The sequence below is a fragment of the Hylobates moloch genome, unplaced genomic scaffold, assembly GCF_009828535.3.
Source record: "Hylobates moloch isolate HMO894 unplaced genomic scaffold, HMol_V3 SCAFFOLD_16, whole genome shotgun sequence".
NCBI classification, from domain to species: Eukaryota; Metazoa; Chordata; class Mammalia; order Primates; family Hylobatidae; genus Hylobates; species Hylobates moloch.
In genome coordinates, this window is record NW_026652291.1 from 32,808,688 (window position 1) to 32,828,570 (window position 19,883).

At 48.4% G+C, this 19,883-nt stretch overlaps 1 protein-coding gene across 9 annotated transcripts in view; it reads right to left on the reverse strand.

The window, feature by feature from the left end:
- The window catches only part of RGS6 (regulator of G protein signaling 6), a 642,060-nt gene that overhangs the window by 16,577 nt on the left and 605,600 nt on the right, over nt 1-19,883 (reverse strand). For 6 of the 9 annotated variants that reach the window (XM_058429366.1, XM_032134933.2, XM_058429367.1 and 3 more), the window contains exons 16-17: nt 13,844-13,933; nt 10,038-10,091 (exon numbers count right to left, since the gene is read on the reverse strand). In XM_058429366.1, the coding sequence (XP_058285349.1) occupies nt 10,038-10,091; nt 13,844-13,933 (144 nt within the window). The remainder of the gene's footprint in view (nt 1-10,037; nt 10,092-13,843; nt 13,934-19,883) is intronic. The other 3 variants (XM_032134936.2, XM_032134935.2, XM_032134937.2) reach the window with 1 other exon arrangement.

The following is a 19,883-nucleotide window of genomic DNA, read 5'->3' on the forward strand; positions in this document are numbered from 1 at the left end:
GCCCTGCTCCTGGCCAGGCTGAGGTGGGGTTTTTTGGGTGGTGGAGTGGAGTTTTGCTCTGTCACCCAGGCTGGAGTGAGGTGGTGCAAGCTTAGCTCACTGCAACCTCCGCCTCCCTTGTTCTAGTGATTCTCCTGCCTCAGCCTCCTGAGCAGCTGGGATTATAGACCTGTGCCACCACACCCGGCTCATTTTTGTATTTTTAGTGGAGACGGGGTTTCACCACGTTGGCCAGGCTGGTCTCGAACTCCTGACCTCAGGTGATCTGCCTGTCTCGGCCTCCCAACGTGCTGGGATTACAGATGTGAGCCACCATGCCCCGGCGGGGGGGGTGTTTTAGTTTCTATCTCTTTTATGGGCGACGGAGTCTTGCTCTGTTGCCCAGGCTGGAGTGCAGTGGCGTGATCTCGGCTCACTGCAACCTCCGCCTCCCGGGTTCACGCCATTCTCCTGCCTCAGCCTCTCCGAGTAGCTGGGACTACAGGCGCCCGCCACCACGCCCGGCTAATTTTTTGTATTTTTAGTAGAGACGGGGTTTCACCGTGGTCTCGATCTCCTGACCTCGTGATCCGCCCGCCTCGGCCTCCCAAAGTGCTGGGATTACAAGCGTGAGGCACCGCGCCCGGCGCTGAGGTGTTTTTGATGTTAGCTCATTTACCTGGAATCTGGAACTGGCATTGGGTAAAAGGCAAGTGACTTTATGAGCCTTTTTGCTTTCAACAAAACACCCTTTCCGGATGGGAACTATGACAGGACGAGCTTTCTTCAACCTCGGGCCAGGACGCCCCATGCACATGGCCACCCTGGCTGTGCTGGGGCTCACTGCATGATGGTTGCCAATGCCCTGTGCCAGTGGGCGCCTGTGTCCTCCACTCGCTGACCTCCTTTCAGACATTAGGAGAGAGAGCCCGGTTGCCCAGAGCTCAGCTGCTGTGGCAGCAAATGACAAAAAAAACCAAACAAACAAACAAAAAAACCACAAAATAACAGAAAAAAAGGCAAGGATGACATGTGAAGGGCAGTAATTCCACTTCCTGATGGTTTCCCTTGCTTTGAGTGTGTCATCTTGTGGCTTTTTCTCCCTCAAGGCAGAGTCTAGTCTTGAGTCTTTCGGATCCCTCTCCTCCAATCTCAGCAAACTCCCTCCTTATAATTCGTTCTCCTTTTCCACGACTTATTTATAAACCACAGAATGAAATGCAGTCAGATCCATTTAACAAGTATTTGGGGCAGCATAGAATTCCAGTTGCAAAAGATCACGGGATCTGGTGTGGAAACCTACTCTGCACTATCCTTGGCCATTCAGCTTCTAAACGGCTAGGCACAGAGCTTGTTACCCTTTGAAGGGGACATAGTCCATTGTTGGAATATTCTGTTATTGTTAGAATATTTTTAGTATCTTCTATCTATCTTCTAGCCATTTGTTCTAGCCTTGCTCTCTGGAGCAACCCAGAAGTGTCCACTCTTGAAGACAAATGCAAAGAGCTCACGGTGGCCGTCAAGTCTGCTGGGGGGCTAGACGTGGCTTCCAGGGTCACTTTCTCTCTCTAGTTCTCTCTGAATTGTCTCTAGATGTTAAAGTTCCTGATAATGTGGGGGCTTGGAACCAAGACTTAATATTGCTTAGAGCAACAAAAAGCAATGGAACACTTTTCCTTTCCCACTTTTGTTATATAGCCTAAAGTTGCCCTTTGGAAAGCAGCTGCATTCTGCATTTGCTTACACTAAGCTTGTCATTTTTTTTTTTTTTTTTTAACTTGATTTTTAGGAAAGGCTACAAATGCCATCCTGTAGTTGGGGAACCGAATTAAAAAAAAAAAAAAACACACTAATATGATCTGGTAAAATGTTATCTGTTTTTGACCCATCATCCCAGCTGCAGGAAATGCTTTCCAAATATAATTCCATTATCTACCAAATGAGCCACACTTTGGAGGTCTGGATCTTTGAATGTGGTTGGAATGTTTGTCTCTTCATCCAAGTCATCAAAAAGGATATTGGATGGGCCATGGCTGAACCCTTGTGGCCCACTCAGAGACTGCCTTTCCAGCGGACATAGATGGATTAATACACCCTCTCACCTGCCATGAAGACGCTGAATATACTCGCTTCACCTACATAGGGGCAAACAGGGAAGTGGAGGTGAGCAGGGGGAGGGAGGAAGGAATGGACATTGCTTTCACCCTTATTGTACTGCTAACAGGCTACATGCGAGTATTTTCTGGAGTGGGGAATGTATTTTTTAAGGTTACCCTTCTACAGTAAGCCAGACCACCATGGGGGGTGTGGAGAGAATCTGCCAAATATTACACCAACGAGGCCCATTCCCATATGTGGCCATGGTGCTGTTGCTCAGGTTGATAGGATGTGGCCATGATTAGGGGGCATGGAAGAACCGCTGCCCTGTGGGCCCTGCCACTGCTGGGGTGGCTCCATGCTTCCAACCCCATCTCACCTTCCCACCCACTGGGAAGCCACTAAGCAAACACCCAAGGGTCTTTCTCTCATCCACCTTTGGGCAAACATGACAAAACTAAAAATCCCACTGCTCTGAGTCATTCTAAGCACCCCTCCCTGCCCCCGGCAGTGTCCCATTTAGCCACACTGCAGGAGGGCAACATCTTACAGGCTATTCCTACCTATGGACACGTATCCTGACCTCCTTCCAAAATGTCATGCTTTCCTAACTCAACTCAAACCAGGGACACTCATTCGCTATTTTAAAAAGGGGAAGCATCCCCTGTTGTTTCCACCAGGAGCTCGTTTTTGGGGGGACTTCCATGGGTGGGGGGGTCTTACTTCTTAGCCTTTGAGGTCCTCAGACTTGAAGCTCTCTGACTTCTCTTTGAACTTTCCAGTCTGGACCACAGGCAGAGTTGGGTCTCCTCTCCTTGACCTTGACATTGGCAGTGCTGTCGCCTTGCCAGACTCCTGCCATTGGATGCTCTTTCTCTGGCCCCTTCTGCTGCGGTGCTGCTGCTTCCCAGATAGGACTGAGGCAGGCTCTGTCCTAGGCAGAGGCGGGCATCCTGTATTCTAAGTGGTTGGCCTTCCCGCTGTTTATCCTGTGGGGGGCCCTGCACTCCCTTTTACTCTCTGCCTTCTTACTAGGCAGGTGGGAGCCCACACAGTTCCCATGTGGCTGCACGAGGATGGCACTGGGGTCTGACTGCACAAGTGACAAGCATGCCGAGACCCCACAACCCCATCATCAGCCGCTTGTAAAGTGAGAGCGCCTTTCCTGAGAGTGGGTGGGAGGAAGGCACTGCCATGGCGAAGGCCTGCAGGTCACCTCCCGAAATAGATCCCTGCTTGGCATATACACACTTTGCCCCCAGCCTGCCTTGCTAGAGACTGGCAGAGTACGCGATTTGGATCTGAATCAGTGGCTGTAAACACACAGCTGTGTCTTTCTGCCTCAGAAGATTTGATTTTCACTTGACTGCTTGGCACATTGGGGTCTGGGGAAGGCAGGAGAGGGCCTGGGCGGGGGTCGAGGGAGGGCCGGCCAGGGAAAGCCAGGAGCAGCTGCCCCCAACGGGCCCTGATTGCCCCACATGTCCAGAAGGTGAGTCACCAGTGGGGTTTTTCTCCAAGTGGGCACTCCGTGGGGAGGGCATTTTGGCTGCTTTTGGCGGACAGGTTGAACCATCAGTGGGAACAGCTGGGGGTTCCTCCTTCCAAGGGAAACGTCAGGGTCTAGGGCCCAGCGTCTCAAAAATGACAACCAACTTCTGGCCTTTTTTGATAAAAGTCTCGAGACTCCTGTCAAGCCTGTGAGGAGCCACTTTGTCACTGTGTCTTCTCTGCACCCACCAGCCATACTGAGTCTGTTGTTTTACATTTTGTAGTTTATAAAAAAATAGACTTTTATATTTTCATTTTCCAGCTACAAAACTATAACAGTAAATATGCTTTTCCTAATTTCACACAGAGCCAAGATAAAAAGCAAAGCATAGAGGAGTTGTAACCTGGTCTTAACCACGGACGTCACCACTGATTGTAAACAGGATAACACTGTCTCTTGTACTCTTATTTCCCATCTCTAAAAGAGGACAGCGACAAGCTGGCCCAGGGTTCCCTAGGGAACCAGAAAGCCTGGTAGCAGGTAAGCAGCAGAGTGTGCTGAGATTCCTGAGTGCTCACATTTCATCCCTTCCTATACCCATAGTGCCCCTGGGACCCCACAGTGCATGCAGTGCTGTGGCAACACTGACCCTGGTGTCCACCTTTCTGCCCAGCTGACCCCACCTGACACACACACAGCTGGGCATCCAGACCGGAAGGGCGGGGACTGCAGAACTGGCAAGCTGAAGGGTGTAGGGCACTCACCCTGTTCTCTGTGAGTCCTCCCTGATCCTCCGGCGACTCACCGTGGACGAGTGAACCCTGAACAACTGAGCAGGGTCTGTGGTGTAGGTGTGGGGAGCCTGGGGCACTCAGTTCTCCTGCCAGTGCATGTCCAGGCTTTGTAAATACACCCAACTCAAGTCTATCCACGGTTTATTTCCCAGCCTCACACGGCTGGCAGGCACTTCTGAATCAGGTAACTAACTGGGCAAGAAGACAGCTCCTCTCCCATTCTAAGGAATGAGTCACACAACTCAGAAATCTCAGGACAGAGGGAAGCACAGACCTGTAGGACACCCCTAGCTGGAAGGGACCATCGAGATGACCTAGTCCAGGTCATTTCAGAGGAGAAAACCAGGGCTCAGAGAGGGCTAGTGATTTGCTTGAGGTCACATAGCTAGCAAGCTGAGGCTGGAAGCAGGAGCCAGTCTGCAGGAGGGCTGCTGAGGTGTCTCAGAGTCCCAGGACATGCACTTGCTGCTCCAGACAGGCAGGTTTCCGTGCTTTCCTTCCCAAACACTTCGATGGAAGTCTCCCTCCAGCTCCAGCCAGGGCCAGGGTTTCACTGCAGCTGGATCTCAGCGCTCTAGATGGGAGAGGCTGGCACTAATGTTTGTGACCCAGTGGTCCCAAAGGAGTCCAAGGACTGTTTGCAATAAAAACTAACCCTTTGGAAAGATTTTTAGCCAATTGGCCCTTGCCAGAGGCACAGAAACATCATTTCAACTGAGGTCAAAGCCCTCTGGGGACTCTGCTGAGTCTAGGTATTTGGGAACTCATTCCACCAGGGTGCAAGGCTGTTCCCCATGAAACCTTGAGGAGGAGGGGAAACCACCACTGCCTTCCTGGGGCAGGAGCTGCTCCTGTCGATTGGCTGACGGCTCTGGTTTGCCTGCCTGCTCCCTCCCCTGCGGAGAGCCTCAGCCCTCCACTTCCGGTCAGCACCTGGGCCTGGAGCTGGGAGTTTCTCTCTGCAGAGCTGCCTGGAGAGGGGTGAGGGAGCTGTTAACTTCTTGGCTCTCATTAGCTCTTCCTTGGCTTTTGGCAGGGGAAGGAACGGGGGAGGGAAGGAGGGGGTGAGGGAGGCTGAGTGGCAGCTGGCTCCCAGAGCTTCCCGCTCCCCATCTGACTTGCCTGCTGCATTCCTTGGCAGGCAGGACAGGAAAGCCTGTCGCAGAGATGCCACCCATCACATGCCAAGCCTTCTGCAGCTTCCGGCCCTTCCTGCTGCAATTCCAAGGAGCACCTTGGCAAAGCTAAACTTCGATGCTCTCTTAGGAGGTGGATGAACGCCTGGTCCTCCTCTCCCCTCTCCTCCATGGCCTCCAGTGCTTGCTCTGGCACCAGCAACCCCATTTTCTATCTTTGGAGCCCAAGGCTGGAGCTGCTGAAGCTCTCAAGAGGGCAGGTAAGGTTTCAACTGAGCGTCCAAAGGTACCCAGGGAGGCTGACACCAGCCTCACTCAGGGCTGCCATTTTCTCTTAACTAACTTCAGTGCTATCACCCTCTGTGGCTTTTTCTGTGGAACTGGACAGAGGAGCAAAGGACTTTCTCCAGCTTCTCCTCCCGAGGTTGGAGTTCTCACCAGATGGCTTCAGCCAGTATCTCAACAAGGGAGCTGCTGCTGTGGCTTGGCCCCATTTCCTCTTGCCCCCTCTCCCTCCCACGCATGCTCCTGGTCCTCTATGTCAGAGCCAGGCCCTCTGTGGTGAGGCCCCCACCCCACTGTGGTAGACTCTGTGGAAGCTGAAGCAACAAGCACACTTAAGAGCGAGCAGGGGGCCGGGTGTGGTGGCTCACGCTGTAATCCTAGCACCTTGGGAGGCCTAGGCAGGTGGATCACTGGAAGTCAGGAGTTTGAGACCAGCCTGGCCAATATGGTGAAACCCCGTCTCTACTAAAAGTACAAAAACTAGCCGGGCATGGTGGCGCGTGCCTGTAATCCCAGCTACTCGGGAGGCTGAGGCAGGAGAATCGCTTGAACCCAGGAGGCAGAGGTTGCAGTGAGCTGAGATGGTGCCACTGCACTCCAGCCTGGGAGAGTGAGACTCTGTCTCAAGAAGCAGTGGGAGGGTGAGCGTTTCAGCTCTGGCCACCTTCATGCTCCTATTGTCCTCTGTCAACTGCAAAACCAGGAAGACAGCAGAGAGTGGCAGGCTGGTCATCACCAAGCAACAGGAAGAGTCTCCAGTGAGAGAAGGCACCTCATCTCCCTGGTCAGTAACGCCTGAGACTTCCCACCAAAGAATCTGAAGAACAGCTGGAAGGTGAAGCAAAGGCAACCCACAGTGACTAGCCAGATTTCTCCTACTGTGGTTTTCATATGTTACAGCCACTGTGAAAGGAAGCTTCCCCATGAGCAGGATTAGGCAGAGACAGGCTCCAAATCATATGACCTGAGGCCATGTACTGGGGGCCCTGGAGAAGCTGCTATGTGTTACAGCTCTTTCTTTCTGAAACTGAGGCTCCTTGGACAAGGGCGGTCATGTACAGTGGTGTGGGTTATTCACTGCACAAGGGCAGCTGAGGATCAAAAGGGGCTGAAAGCCAGCCTGTGTTTTGCCTGGCCAGCTGGGCATCTGTGGGGCTGGGCCCACCAGAGGGTGTCTTGTTGTCCATTTTGGATGAACGTGCATTGTAGGCTAGTTGCACCCTGTCGTGGACTTCAGTCATGTTTAGTTCAGAACCTGGGCCTTATCAAATAAGCAGGTTTGTGGTTTCAGTCTGCAAAATGACAGGATACTTGGCATAGCGTCCCCAGACATTTGCTTTGTATATCCAAGTCCTGAGTGACCTGGAATGAAGCTTGCATTCGAAAGAGAAGCTCACACAGCACCTCCTCTATTGACTGAGGAGTGCCAGGCCCCTTCGGCACCCAAACTAACATGGCCCTAAAAGCTTCCATGAACCACATTAAATGTCTCCTTAAGACCTCATGGAAAAGGGAGCATGTGTGGTCTTAACAGATAATCCCTCTATATTATGGCACAACATAAGACTTGGAAAGAACAATTTGTTTTTTCCAAGTGTTTCTCTTCTACCAAGAAAAGAAAGGACATTGGCATGTTCTGGGGAGAAATTCTGAATTCAGATTCAGTCTTGACAAGCCTCCAGCTGAATGAGTTATCCAATCACCTGGATCAACATTATTTTTTTTTGCCATCAATTAATCCTAATGGTAATTGGCCTCAAGTCTTTGGTCCGTGAGCTGCCCAGCTTCACTCCCCTATTTCCATTATTGGCCCCATGACATGGGTCATGTTCTTACACATTTTTCCCAGCAACACGGGAATGCTATTGAACTGGCCCTTCATTTAGTTTTATAGCTTGCAGTATATAGCAGATAAAACATTCACGTAGATCTTCTCTTAGAGAAATCAAATACTTTAGACATATGATATTCAGAGAATGGCTATCAAATTGCAAGGCATATTGGTTGGTCAGTTAATTCTGTTTGATGAGACCACTGGGCTGTTGAGACCAGATTCCTGGGTTCCAGCCTTAAGTAATCTGAGAGCCAACATATGGGTCACATCCCCAAACTTAGCTATATCTTGTGGGGGTATGGTGTCACCCCAAGAGCAGAAGGAGCACGGGTGGCAATCCATCTCCACCACTGGAACCCCAAATTCTGAATGCATCACTTAGTAGAGTTTCTTGTTCATAAAAGAAAGAATAGCAGGGAATTTAGGTATTTTTTTTTTTAATTTTGGGCCTTTTATCCATACCCTCAGGAGCTTAGGATACTTTTCTCCTTCAGCTCGCTGTGAAACTCTCCCATGTGTGCACTTCAGACACTTAGGGGTGTCTTGGTGCTTTCTTGTTCCAAATGCTTTGCTAACAAACCTTGGAGAACCCCCAAGCCAACACCACTTCTGTGATGAAGGGAAATCAATAAACGCCCCTCACAGAGCTTCAGCGAGACCATTCTTGCCTTTCTTGATACTCACTTCTCTTGAAAAACAGCCTGAAGATGTCTGGACGTTTTGTCCAATTACCAGCCTTCCTCTCTCACACCCGCGGCCTGCACGGTCATCCTGAAGAGCTTCCTGGGGCTGTCAAGGCTCTGCTTACAGTTTGCACCTGAGAGTCACAGGCACCCTTGGCTTGTCAGCAAAATCCCTTAACATCCTCTACCCGCCTAGTAGCCAGGCCTCAAAAGAGACAGACAGAGAGAGATGGGATCCCACTACCTTCTCTCAGGCCATCATGGAGCGAAGGAAGTCCCAGAGGCCTTGACTCTGACAGCCCGTGGCAGCTTCTTGGTGTGTGGAGCCCCGTGGCCATGGCAAACCAGCCATGAAGATAGACGAGGCACTCGCAGGCCTTGTGTTCTGCACATTCTGATTTCTCATGAGGAAAGGCCACAGAGAAGGAAAAGGGAAGGGATGGATACCGATGTTTAATTGCCACCTACTAGAGTTATTTGAGGTTTACATGTAGCAAATTCAAGATAATGTTTAAATGCACTTAAAATGCATCTAGCTATCAGGTAAATGACTAGGCTGCTTTCAACCCAGGATCCTTAGACTTTTTCTTAAAAGGATGAAATACATATACCAGTCACGCAGTGGTCATCCTCAACAGAGGTGGAACAAAGGCAAATCAGTATCAATGGGCTGCCACCCTTCGGGAAGGGAATGTGGCCAGTTCCCTGCATGGGACCCCTGATCTCTGGTTCCCTCTGGTTTGATGTCCATGGTACAGGATGGGCCCCATGATTGAGCGGGATTGAGTATTTCTTGTGCACTGAGCTCAATGTTCAAATCTTGGGGCAACCAGCATGGAAAGAGGAGATTGGCCTGTGGTGGTCTACAAACCGTGGTAGAGAGTCTCAGCCATGCACCCCAGGGAAGAGCCACGGACTCCCCACTCCCACCTGTTGCCACGGCTGTCTTTATGTGCCACTGTGGGGAGCTCTACCACTCTCTAGCTGGGGCGTACCATGAACCTGTAGGAATCTGAAGCCCATCTTTACCCAGCCTGTTAGAATCAAGGCCTGAGGAGGCCGGTAGAACCTTGCCCCCGGGGAGTACCCAGGACACTGCAGAGATTCAGCTACTTCCCTCCTCTCCCTATCACACTGTGCACATGAGGCTGATGGGGGCTGGAAGGGACTCATGCAGAGGCGGCTAACACACACGCCAGCTAGGCCACATCGCCAGGACCCATGCAGCACGGCCGCTTTCTGCACACAGCAAAAGCCGCCTACACAGCAACATTAGCTCGCGACCCACACCGGCATGACTGCCAGGGTTCACAGAGGGAAATTTTGGCTTTTTTTTTTTTTTTTTTTTTTTTCGATGAGCTACGGTTCTGAGCCAATTTATTTCACGGTATAGTTCGATGGCTTCTCCCTGGGCTGCTGCAGAAGATGCACAAACCGCACAGCCCCGAGGGCAGCAGGGTCCCTCCTCCTCAAAGCCCTGAACAGACCATCAAATGCCCGGGTCTGAGGCTGGGCGATCAAGGGTGCACCTTCTGCAGAGGGAGCCGCTTGCTCTTTTTGCATTTTCATCCCTAGAAGAGAAGCTGCAGACACTCGCAAAAGAAAAGGGCTGAGTCGAGGGAGAAAGCACTGGACTCCCTCCCACCCCAAAGGAAACAACAACCAAAGGAAAAAAAAGAAGAAATAAAAAACCGAAACCAAAAGAAAAGCTGAGGGAAGAAAACCGACTGCACTTACCACACTGCGAGTGAACTTTTCTAGGGAAGTTCTACGACCTTGCTCACTTTCTGGCTTTAGGAAAAAAAAAAAAAAAGGGTAGGGAGAAAAATACAGAAAAAAAAAGAAATCTTCAGCTTATACATGGTTCCCAAACAGCAGCAGCTGCAGCTAAAGAAAGAATAACAAAAACCAAAGCAAAATGGGGCGAAAAACGGGAAAAGAGAAGCAGCCAGAGCTGTTGGAAGAGTCAGTGGGAGAGACAGAAGACAGAAGCCCACGAGAAATGGTGCCGCCTCCTTGGAGCAGGGAGCAGAGAGGGGGCTTTGCTTCTCCGGGGGCCATGAATTGTGCTTGCGGGGCTTGGATCAGAACCATCACGACTTCGCACAGGACCACAGTCGGTGGGTTTGAGCAGCTTGCTTGCTGCTTTCAACCTGCCGTGCCCACAGGCAGGAGTCCTGGTGGTTGTGGCCCTGGGGGCCCCCAAGTCCTGACACAGAACAGACTGGCTCTGAGAGCCAGCGGGGTGTGGGAGGGATGTCAGGAAGTGGCTGCCGGGGAAGCGAAGTTATCTACTCATCCGTGAGTCTGCCTTAGGACTGTTTTCTCTCTTGAGATTCCCCTGCCCGGAGGCAGCCAGAAAGTTTGCTAACTTCAGTGACTTCCTAGTGACCCTCGTTCTGTGTCCTTAGAGGAAGGAGGGTCTACTCATAGCCTTTGCCATGGACAAAGGGTCTTGGGTCTCAGAAGACAATAAGATGGGGATTGTTCTGAGAAAGTGTTTTCTCAGTATTCAAAAGGTGACTGACATAACACCTGCCAAGATGTACGTACGACAGGCTAGAGGAAGCTCAGAAACCATCGTGGGGAACTCTTAGCTGGGGTTCCCAGAACAGGGGCGAGGAGAGGCAAAGCCCTTGAATGTCCTTCTAGGCCTAGCCTCCCTCTACTACAGGAGGAAGAGAGGTGTGGGGTGCTCCCGACTTTCCCTTCACTCCACATTTCCTACCTGCGGGGGTTCCGGGAGAGTAGAATGACCGCTCAAATACCTGCTAGTGTATCCTGGAGCCCGTTCCAGGGTCCTGAGCCCGAGGCTGAGAAGTTCGGAGAGTGCACACACTCACATAGACGCAAACATACACCTAGCAAATAACTGAAATGAGGGAGCTAAAGAGGCAGCCTGGTGTCTGTGGGTCTGCGGACTGTGCTGAAAGCAGAGGGGACAGGCCAAAGGCAGACGCCTGTGTGGACGAAGTCGGGGGGGCTTCCTTGGCAGCCAGGCCCCTTGTCAGCTCAGCCGGCTGCCAGAAGACAGATATGAGGTTGCAGAAGGAAAATACAACACAAACAACATAACACCACAGAGGTGGACTGGGCTTTCTTCTTGTACTAGGAACTGAAGGACTCATGCTTGGCCCCGGGTACCATACGTCTCTATTCTGGGGATGGCCAGACTCAGCTTGAACCCTGTGGCCAGCTTGGGTGGCATACATTTGGCTCAAGTCAGGCCAGTCGTGGGCCTTGCAGCTGGCATTCTCGGCCTATTATTCTTATCCTCTGGCTCACAGAGGGTGGCCACTGGTCTGGCTCACTTGGCTCCTCTGCCTTGCACTGGCCATTGAGCTGCCCTGGAAAACCACCATCATTGGTACTGCAGTTTCCTAGAGTAGCCCTCAGGACTCAGCTCACCTACCCCCGAGAACCTGGTTCTTTGGTGTGACTATCATTTATTCTGAAAATATTAGAAAAGAGGCTGAATTAGGGATGAAGGATCAGAAGGCTGTGCCTCAAGACTCTGTCCAGGTCAGTTCTCAGCAGAAAAGTGAGGCTGATTCATATTCCCTCTCCGCTGGAGGTTGTGAATCTCACATACCTTCTATGACCTGGATACGGTGAACGCGTCCCTGAAATCAGAAGAATACTCTAGGCCTACCTGAAAGTGCCGAGTTACAAATCAGATCCATACCTGGAGACTCTCAGGAAGAAACAGAAGGAGAAAGCAGGTTTTGTCACTGTTTTGGGAAACAGCTCCTCAGTATTGAGATGTTGTTGGTATCTGCAAGGGCTTTCTGTCTCAAGAACATCCCTTACTTCGGGAGCTGGGAGGATAATTCTAAGGAACTCTTCCCAGGCAGGTTGCCAGTTCCTTCCTCACTCAAATGACCTCCTCTGAGAAGTTTTCTTCTTGGAAGGGAGCATCTGCAGCCAGAGGGGTCTCAGCCTGGTTTGGGGTGCATTTTTCCTTTGTGTTCAAACCCACAAAGAGAATGAATGGCCTCTAGCTTCTCTTCTTCTAGGTGTGTAGACAGGCCCAGACTGGTCAAACTACCAGAGCCTTAGAAAGTCACCAAATTGTGATCAGGTCAGGTGTCTTGAGCCACAGAAAATAAGAAAAACTTTGGCCTTCACCCATGAGATCTGGGCTGGAATTATCAAAAGTTCCTATAACTTTTCTTTCCTCTAGGTCTTAGAAAAAATGGGCATTAGAGCCATGTATGAGGGTGTCGGCCTCCTCCAAAGGAGCCCCTCCATTGACATCCTCCAGCAGGGGAGTCGACAGGAGGCCAGGCTCCACACTGCCCATCACAGTGGGGAGGGACGCAGGAAAACCAGAGAGCTGGGCTGCTGACAGTTGGGATACCCCAGAAGTCCTCTTTCCTTTCTCAGACTCTAAGGCCTCTTTCCAGGGCTACACAAGGGCCGGAGAGCAGGGTATAAATGCTCTCCGGGACTCTGGAGTTGTGTGGTCCCAACCAGATACGCAGACAGGATCCTGGCACATGAGGGTGACAGCACACAGAGAGAAGGCTTGTGTGGCTGAGAGGCAGCCCAACGGAGAGCATGTGATGGGCAACCACGTGCTTAGGGCCTGGGGCTGGGAGGCCAGGAGGGGGGAGAAAGGGATGCATGTGCTCCTAAGTGCCATGGCACAGAAGTCATAGAGTTTGGTGCAAGTTGAGCCACACTTAACCACACATGGGCCTCAGATCAAAGCTGAAAAGCACAGAGGGTGGGCAGGTGTACTGAAACCAGGAGCCCTCTCTCTCGCCTTCCATTCCCTTCCTGGACCCTATTCTCCTGCCTACTCTTCCTCCTCTCTTCCCAGGAATCTAGCTGAGTTCATTCCTGCTTCTGTCACCCCTCACCTGCATGCTGAGGGCCCCTGCACCTCAAATCCATGACTCCATGGGCTGCAAGGAACCATGGCTGAGTTCTAAGGAGGAGGAGGAAGGAGCTGGGTGCAGTTACTTCTTGGTTAAGAGAGAAAGGCAACACCGTGGGGCAGGTGCAGGAGAGGAAGGGGGTGTCAAGGAGGGAGAAACCCCAGGATGACTTCAGGTACCTGATTGTGCTCTTGAAACTGACAAGGCTTTCTGACTAGTGAGAGAGCTGCCCCAACCCTGGCCTCATACTCCTCTCTGGGCTGGTCAGGGAGAGAAGTCTGAGGTGAAGGGGCTGGACTTTGCAGTGAGGGGCTCTCTCCAGTGTCCTAAGGGTTTTGCTGGTGTTACTGCCAGCCCTGCACTCCTATGCTGAGCCACTGTGGCCTTAGTCTTTTGTCACTCTACGTACCCATCCCCACCATGGGCAGAACATGCAGAGAGAGGCAATAGGGATGTGGATGCAGGATGCCCCATCCTGGACCTTGCAGTGGGGCTGGGGTGGTGACAATCCTAACTGTTTTCCATTAGAATGGGAGCAGATAGAGAAGGGAAAGAAGAAAATAGGAAATAAATAAAACCCAAGGGATGATATTCCCATTTCAAACCAGCAGCAAGCAGCAGGCAAGAGTCAACAGTGCTAAGAAGAGCTCCCAAAGATACCTTCTTCTTGGCCAGCAGCAAATCCTGGTAAGCATTTGACCGGAGGAAGCGGGCATAGCTGTCACTCTTCATCAGCTTGTAGATGTGCTCCTGGGGAGGAAGGTGACAAGGAGACACAAGGAAGGGCTGTCAACCAGTGCTAAAGAATATTACAATCCAATTGATCACTGTTTTGGGGAAGGAGATGAAGGAACCTAGGTATGTTTGCAGGTACCTAGAAAAACTTGCAACATGTTCCATCCCCACACCCCCAAACTCAGAAGCATCAAACAAAACATATGGGCTCTCTTAGAATAAAAGTTCCCTGAGGATCATGTCCCAAAGGACTTGTAATTGGGCTTGGGTGCCATGTTGGGGTGCTTAATCATTAAAACCAGACACGGTAATGAGGAGGAACAAACTGTTCTTACACCCAACTACAACTTGGATGAATCTCAAGGGAATTAGGATGAGTAAAAAAGCCAAGCTCCAGATTATAAACTATATTATTTCATTTATATAACATTCTTCAAATGACAAATTATAGAGACAAAGAAAGAACAGATTAGTGGTTGCTGGGGTTACAGATGAGGGAGTAGAGGGAGCAAGCGAGATGTGGTTATAAAAGGCAACAGGAAGGATCTTCGTGGTGACAGAATGGTTCTGTATTTTGACACATCTTAACACGTGATAAAGTTGTATAGAACTAAATGCACACATACATACACAGGGCACAAGTAAAATTGGGAAATATGAATAAAATCAGGGGATTGTAGCCATGTCAATATCATGGCTGTCATATTGTACTATAGTTTTGCAAGATGTTGCCATTGGGGCAAACTGGGTAAACAGCACAGTATTTCTTATAACTGCATCAGAATCAATACGTATCTCAAAATAAAAAGTTTAATTTAAAAAAACAGGCAATAATGCAATTGGGTCAGTTTGTGCATTTCAGGGCCACCACCTTGTCCTGGAAGGAGTTCTTGGCAACCACATAACAGGACATGTAACTAACACCCAGGAGGGGCAGGTACTGCAGCAAGGTGCCACCTCTTTTCCTCGGCTCCCAGGGGCATTTGTTATACATTCTGGCCTTAGCAAATAATTTCACCCCGGATTTCCAGCTAATTCCTAGAATCTTGTGGTCCCTTCCAAACAGATCTGTCTTCAACAAGGGTAGGAAAATCCTGGTCCATTAGAAAAGAGGACTTTTCAGTGGATAAGATTATTTATCCATTGAAGTGGAATTCAGCTCAGCTGCACAGGAAAGCTTGGCTGTTCCAAGACAGAATGTGTTAGGAGGGAGGTTGGCCTTCACTGGGGAGGGCGGGTTTGTTAGTTAACGGCTGTCCTGGTGGAGGAAGCATCTTCCCCCATGTGTGCTCATTGTTCTTCTCACGAAGCCAGACAAAAGCCCTAGTGGTGAGGGGAATGGAGAGCTGGTCAGGGAGGAGGAGAGTGCTCAGCTGAGAGGCAGGACTGGTCATCAAGGACCTCTTCCTTGGTGCTCTTTCCAGGGAAGGGATGGAAGGAGGAGGCAGAGACCTCCCATCAGCTGGGGGACACATTTTAGAGATGCCTGGCCAGAAAAAGCCAGAGCAATGACAAGGATTCATCAAGACTCACTCCTTACCCAGCACAAAAGAAAGGGAGAGCACAGTAGCCAAGATATGGAGTCAACCTATGAGTCCATCAATGAATAAATAAATGGGTAAAGGAAATGCAGTATATAGGCATAATGGAATACTGTTTGGCCTTAGCAAAGAAGGAAACCCTGTCATTTGTGACAGCATGAACAAACCTGGAGAACATTAGGTTAAGTGAAGTAAGTCAGGTACAGAAAGACAAAATACCACTTGTCTTCACTTATGTAGGGAGACCTTGGAGGTATTGTGGGTTTGGTTCCAGACCACCACAATAAAGCAAGTCATAAGAAATATTTAATTTCCCAGTACACATAAAAGTTATGCTTACACTATATGCAGTCAATGATGTGTGCAATAACATTATGTCTGAAAAAACAAGGTACATACCTAATTAAAAAATACTTTATTGTTAAAATGCTAAGGATCATCTGAGCCTTTGGCGAGTCATAATCCTTTTGCTGGGGGAGGGTCTTGTCTTGATATTGTTGGATACTGACTGATTAGGGTGGTGATTGCTGAAGGCTGGAGTGACTGTGGCAATTTCTTAAAATAAGACATTGAAGTTTCTTACATCAATTCACTCTTCCTTTCGCAAAAGATTTCTCTGTAGCATGTGATGCTGTTTGATAGCATTTTACCTACAGTAGAACTTCTTTCAAAATTGCAGTCAATCCTGTCAAATCCTGCTGATGCTTTATCAACTAAGTTGATGTAATATTCTAAATTCTTTGTTGTCATCTCAACAGTGTTTGCAACATCTTCATTAGGAGTAGATTCCATCTCAAGAAACCACTTTCTTTACTCTTCCATAGGAAGCAACTCCTCATTCATTCAAGTTTTATGATGAAGTTGTAGCAATTCAGTCACATCTTCAAGCTCTATTTCTAATTCTAGTTCTCTTGCTATTTCCACCACATCTGCAGTTACTTTCTTCACTGGGATCTTGAACTTCTCAAAGTCATCCATGAGGGCTGGAATCAACTTGTTCCAAACTCCCATTAATGTTGATATTTTTACTTCTTTCCACGAAACACAAATGTTCTTAATGGCATCCAGAAGGGTGACTCCTTTCTAGAAGGGTTTTGATTTACTTTGCCCAAATCCATCAGAGGAATCACTCTCTGCGATAGCTATAGCTTTATGAAATGTATTTCTTAAATAATAAGACTTGAAAAGTTGAAATTACTTCTTGATCCATAGGCTACAGAATGGATGTTGTGTTAGCAGTCATGAAAACAACATGAATCTCCTTGTACATCTCCATCAGAGCTCTTGGATGGCTTGGTGCATTATCAATGAACAGCAATATTTGGAAAGAAATATTATTTTTTTCCTCAGCAGTAGGTCTCAACAGTGGACTTAAAGTATTCAGTAAACCATGCCACAAACAGATGTGCTGCCATCCAGACTTTGTTGGTCCATTTATAGAACACAGGCAGAATAGATTTAGCATCATTCTTAAAGGCCCTAGGATTTTCAGAATAGTAAATGAGCATTGGCGTCAACTTATAGTCACCAGCTGCATTAGCCCTAGCAAGAGAGTCAGCCTGTCCTTTGAAGCTTTGAAGCCAGGCATGGACTTCTCTTCTCTAGCTATGAAAACCCTAGATTTATCTTCTTCCAATATAAGGCTGTGTAATCTACACTGCAAATCTGTTGTTTACTGTAGCCACCTTCATCAATGATCTTAGCTAGATCCTCTGGATAACTTGCTGCAGCTTCTATATCAGCACTTGCTGTTTCACTTTGCACTTTTATGTTATGGACTTGGTTTCTTTTTGTAAACCACATGAACCAACCTCTGTTAGCTTCAAACTTTTCTTTTGCAGCTTCCTCACCTCTTTCAGCCTTCACAGAATTGAAGCAAGGTAGGTCCTTGCCCTGGATTAGGCTTTGGCTTAAGGGAATGTTGTGTCTGATTTGATCTTCTATTCAGACCACTAAAACTGTCTCCATATCAGCAATAAGGTTGTTTTGCTTTCTTATCATTTGTGCGTTCACTGGAGTAGCATCTTTAATCTTCAACAAACTTTTCTTTGTATTCACACCTTGGCTGTTTGGCATAAGAGGCCTAGCTTTCAGCCTATCTTGGCTTTCAACGTGCCTCCCTCACTAAGCTTAATCATTTCTAGTTTTTGATTTAAAGTTAGAGTTGTGCGACTGTTCCTTTTGCCTGAACACTTAGAGACCACTGCAGAGTTATTAATTGGCCCAATTTCAATATAGTTGTCATTTCAGGGAGTAGAGAGGCCCAAGGAGAGGGAAAGAGATGGGGGAATGGCTGGTTTGGTAGAGGAGTCAGAAAACAAACACACACAACATGTATTAAGTTCATTGTCTTATACGCATGCAGTTGGGCACCCCCAGAGCAATTACAATAGTAACATCAAAGATCACCAATCACAGATCACCACGAAAATATAATCATGATAAAAAAGCTCAATGTTGCAAGAATTACCAAACTGTGACACAGACACAAAGTGAGCACATGCTATTGGAAAAATGGTGCTGATAGACTTGCTTGATGCGGGGTTGCCGCAAACCTTCAATTTGTAAAAAACACAGAATCTGTAAGGCATAATAAAGGGAAATGCAATAAAATGAGATGTGCCTGTATGTGGAATCTAAGACAATCACACTCACAGAAGCAGAGAGCAGAATGGCTGTTCTACCAGGGGTTGTGGGGAGTGGGAAGGACTGGGAAGACATTGGTCAAAGGACACCACATAATTAGAGAGGAAGAATAAGTTCAAGAGGTCTCTTGAACATCACGGTGACTACAGACTGCAGTTAAAAACAATATATTATATACTTGAAAATTGCTAAGAGAGTAGATTTTAAGTGTTCTCACTATAAACAATAAGTGTGTGAGGCCATGCATATGTTAAGTGGATTGATTTAACCATTCCACTATATATATATATATATATATATATATCAAAATTGCATGCTGTATACCATAAATACATACAACTTTTACATCTCAATTTAAAAAATAAAAAGAAAGTGAAAGTAGAGAGCAGAAAATGTCTTGGTCACATGTGAGGCCCTCTTGGTTTCATCTTTGGTTGGAACCCAAAGAATCTTGTTTTGGGACTTATTCTTCCTGAGATACCCTCATATTTACAAAAGCAGGGGAGTTACCCCACTAATGGGAATAAACCCACTGGAAGGACTCAAATGAAATTAAATAGTGATTTGTTTTTTTTTTTTTTTTTTTTTTGAGATAAAGTCTCACTCTGTCACTCAGGCTGCAGTGCAGTGGTGCGACCTCAGTTCACTGCAACTTCTGCCTCCTGGGTTCAAGTGATTCTCGTGCCTCAGCCTCACGAGGAGCTGGGACTACAGGCATGCACCACCACATCCAGCTAATTTTTGTATTTTTAGTGGATACGGGGTTTCCCCACGTTGGCCAGGCTGGTCTCGAACTCCTGGCCTCAAGTGACCCACCTGTTTCAGCCTCCCAAAGTGCTGGGATTACAGGCGTGAGCCACCGCGCCCAGCCTCAAATAGTGGCCTGGTTCTGAGACTACTTGGATAGTCCAGACGTATTCTGATTTAACAAACTTAGTGTGAACATACTTCACTAAGTGTTTTTCTGAAAATTTCAGACAGAAATCCAGCTCACTCTTGTTTAAGTGCCTTGAGGAACAGTATGTCTTTATCTTTTACAGATGCATAGTGTCTAGCACAGGGTCAGATGTTAGTCGAATATACATGTTCACTGAAATGCCGGTTGGAATTTAATGTTCCGCAAGTTTACTGGCTCCATACTTGTTTGGGTTTATGACTGCATCAAATTCCTGCTCTCTGCACAGAAGGAGAATGAGGATTACACTCAGCTCAGAGGAGCATGAGTATCTTGGCTCAGCCATCCCTAATGGTCTTGGAGCCCAGGCTGAGGGGTATCATTGGTCTTTGCTTTCATTTGCTGTCTCTTTAAATTGTTCTAACATTTTCTTTTTGAGATGCAGTCTTTGCTCTGTTGCCCAGGCTGGAGTGCAGTGGTGTGATCTTGGCCCACTGCAACCTCCACCTCATGGATTCAAGCAATCCTCCTGCCTCAGCCTCCCAAGTAGCTGGGATTACAAGCATGCACCACCATGCCTGGCTAATTTTTATATTTTTTTAGTAGAGACGGTGTTTCACCATGTTGGCCAGGCTGGTCTCAAACCCCTGGCCTCAAGTGATTCACCCGCCTCGGCCTCCCAAAGTGCTGGGATTACAGCCATGAGCCACCACACCTGGCCAAATTATTTTAACATTTAAAGCTTAGGTACAAATGTTAGTCCAGAGTAAAAATGACACACTGTCTCCTTGTGTCAGGCATCACTTCTTTCTGGCTGACAGAGCCAGGTGGCTCCTGAGTCATCTGGAAAAGCCTATCATAGTGCCTGGACCCTCTCCAGACC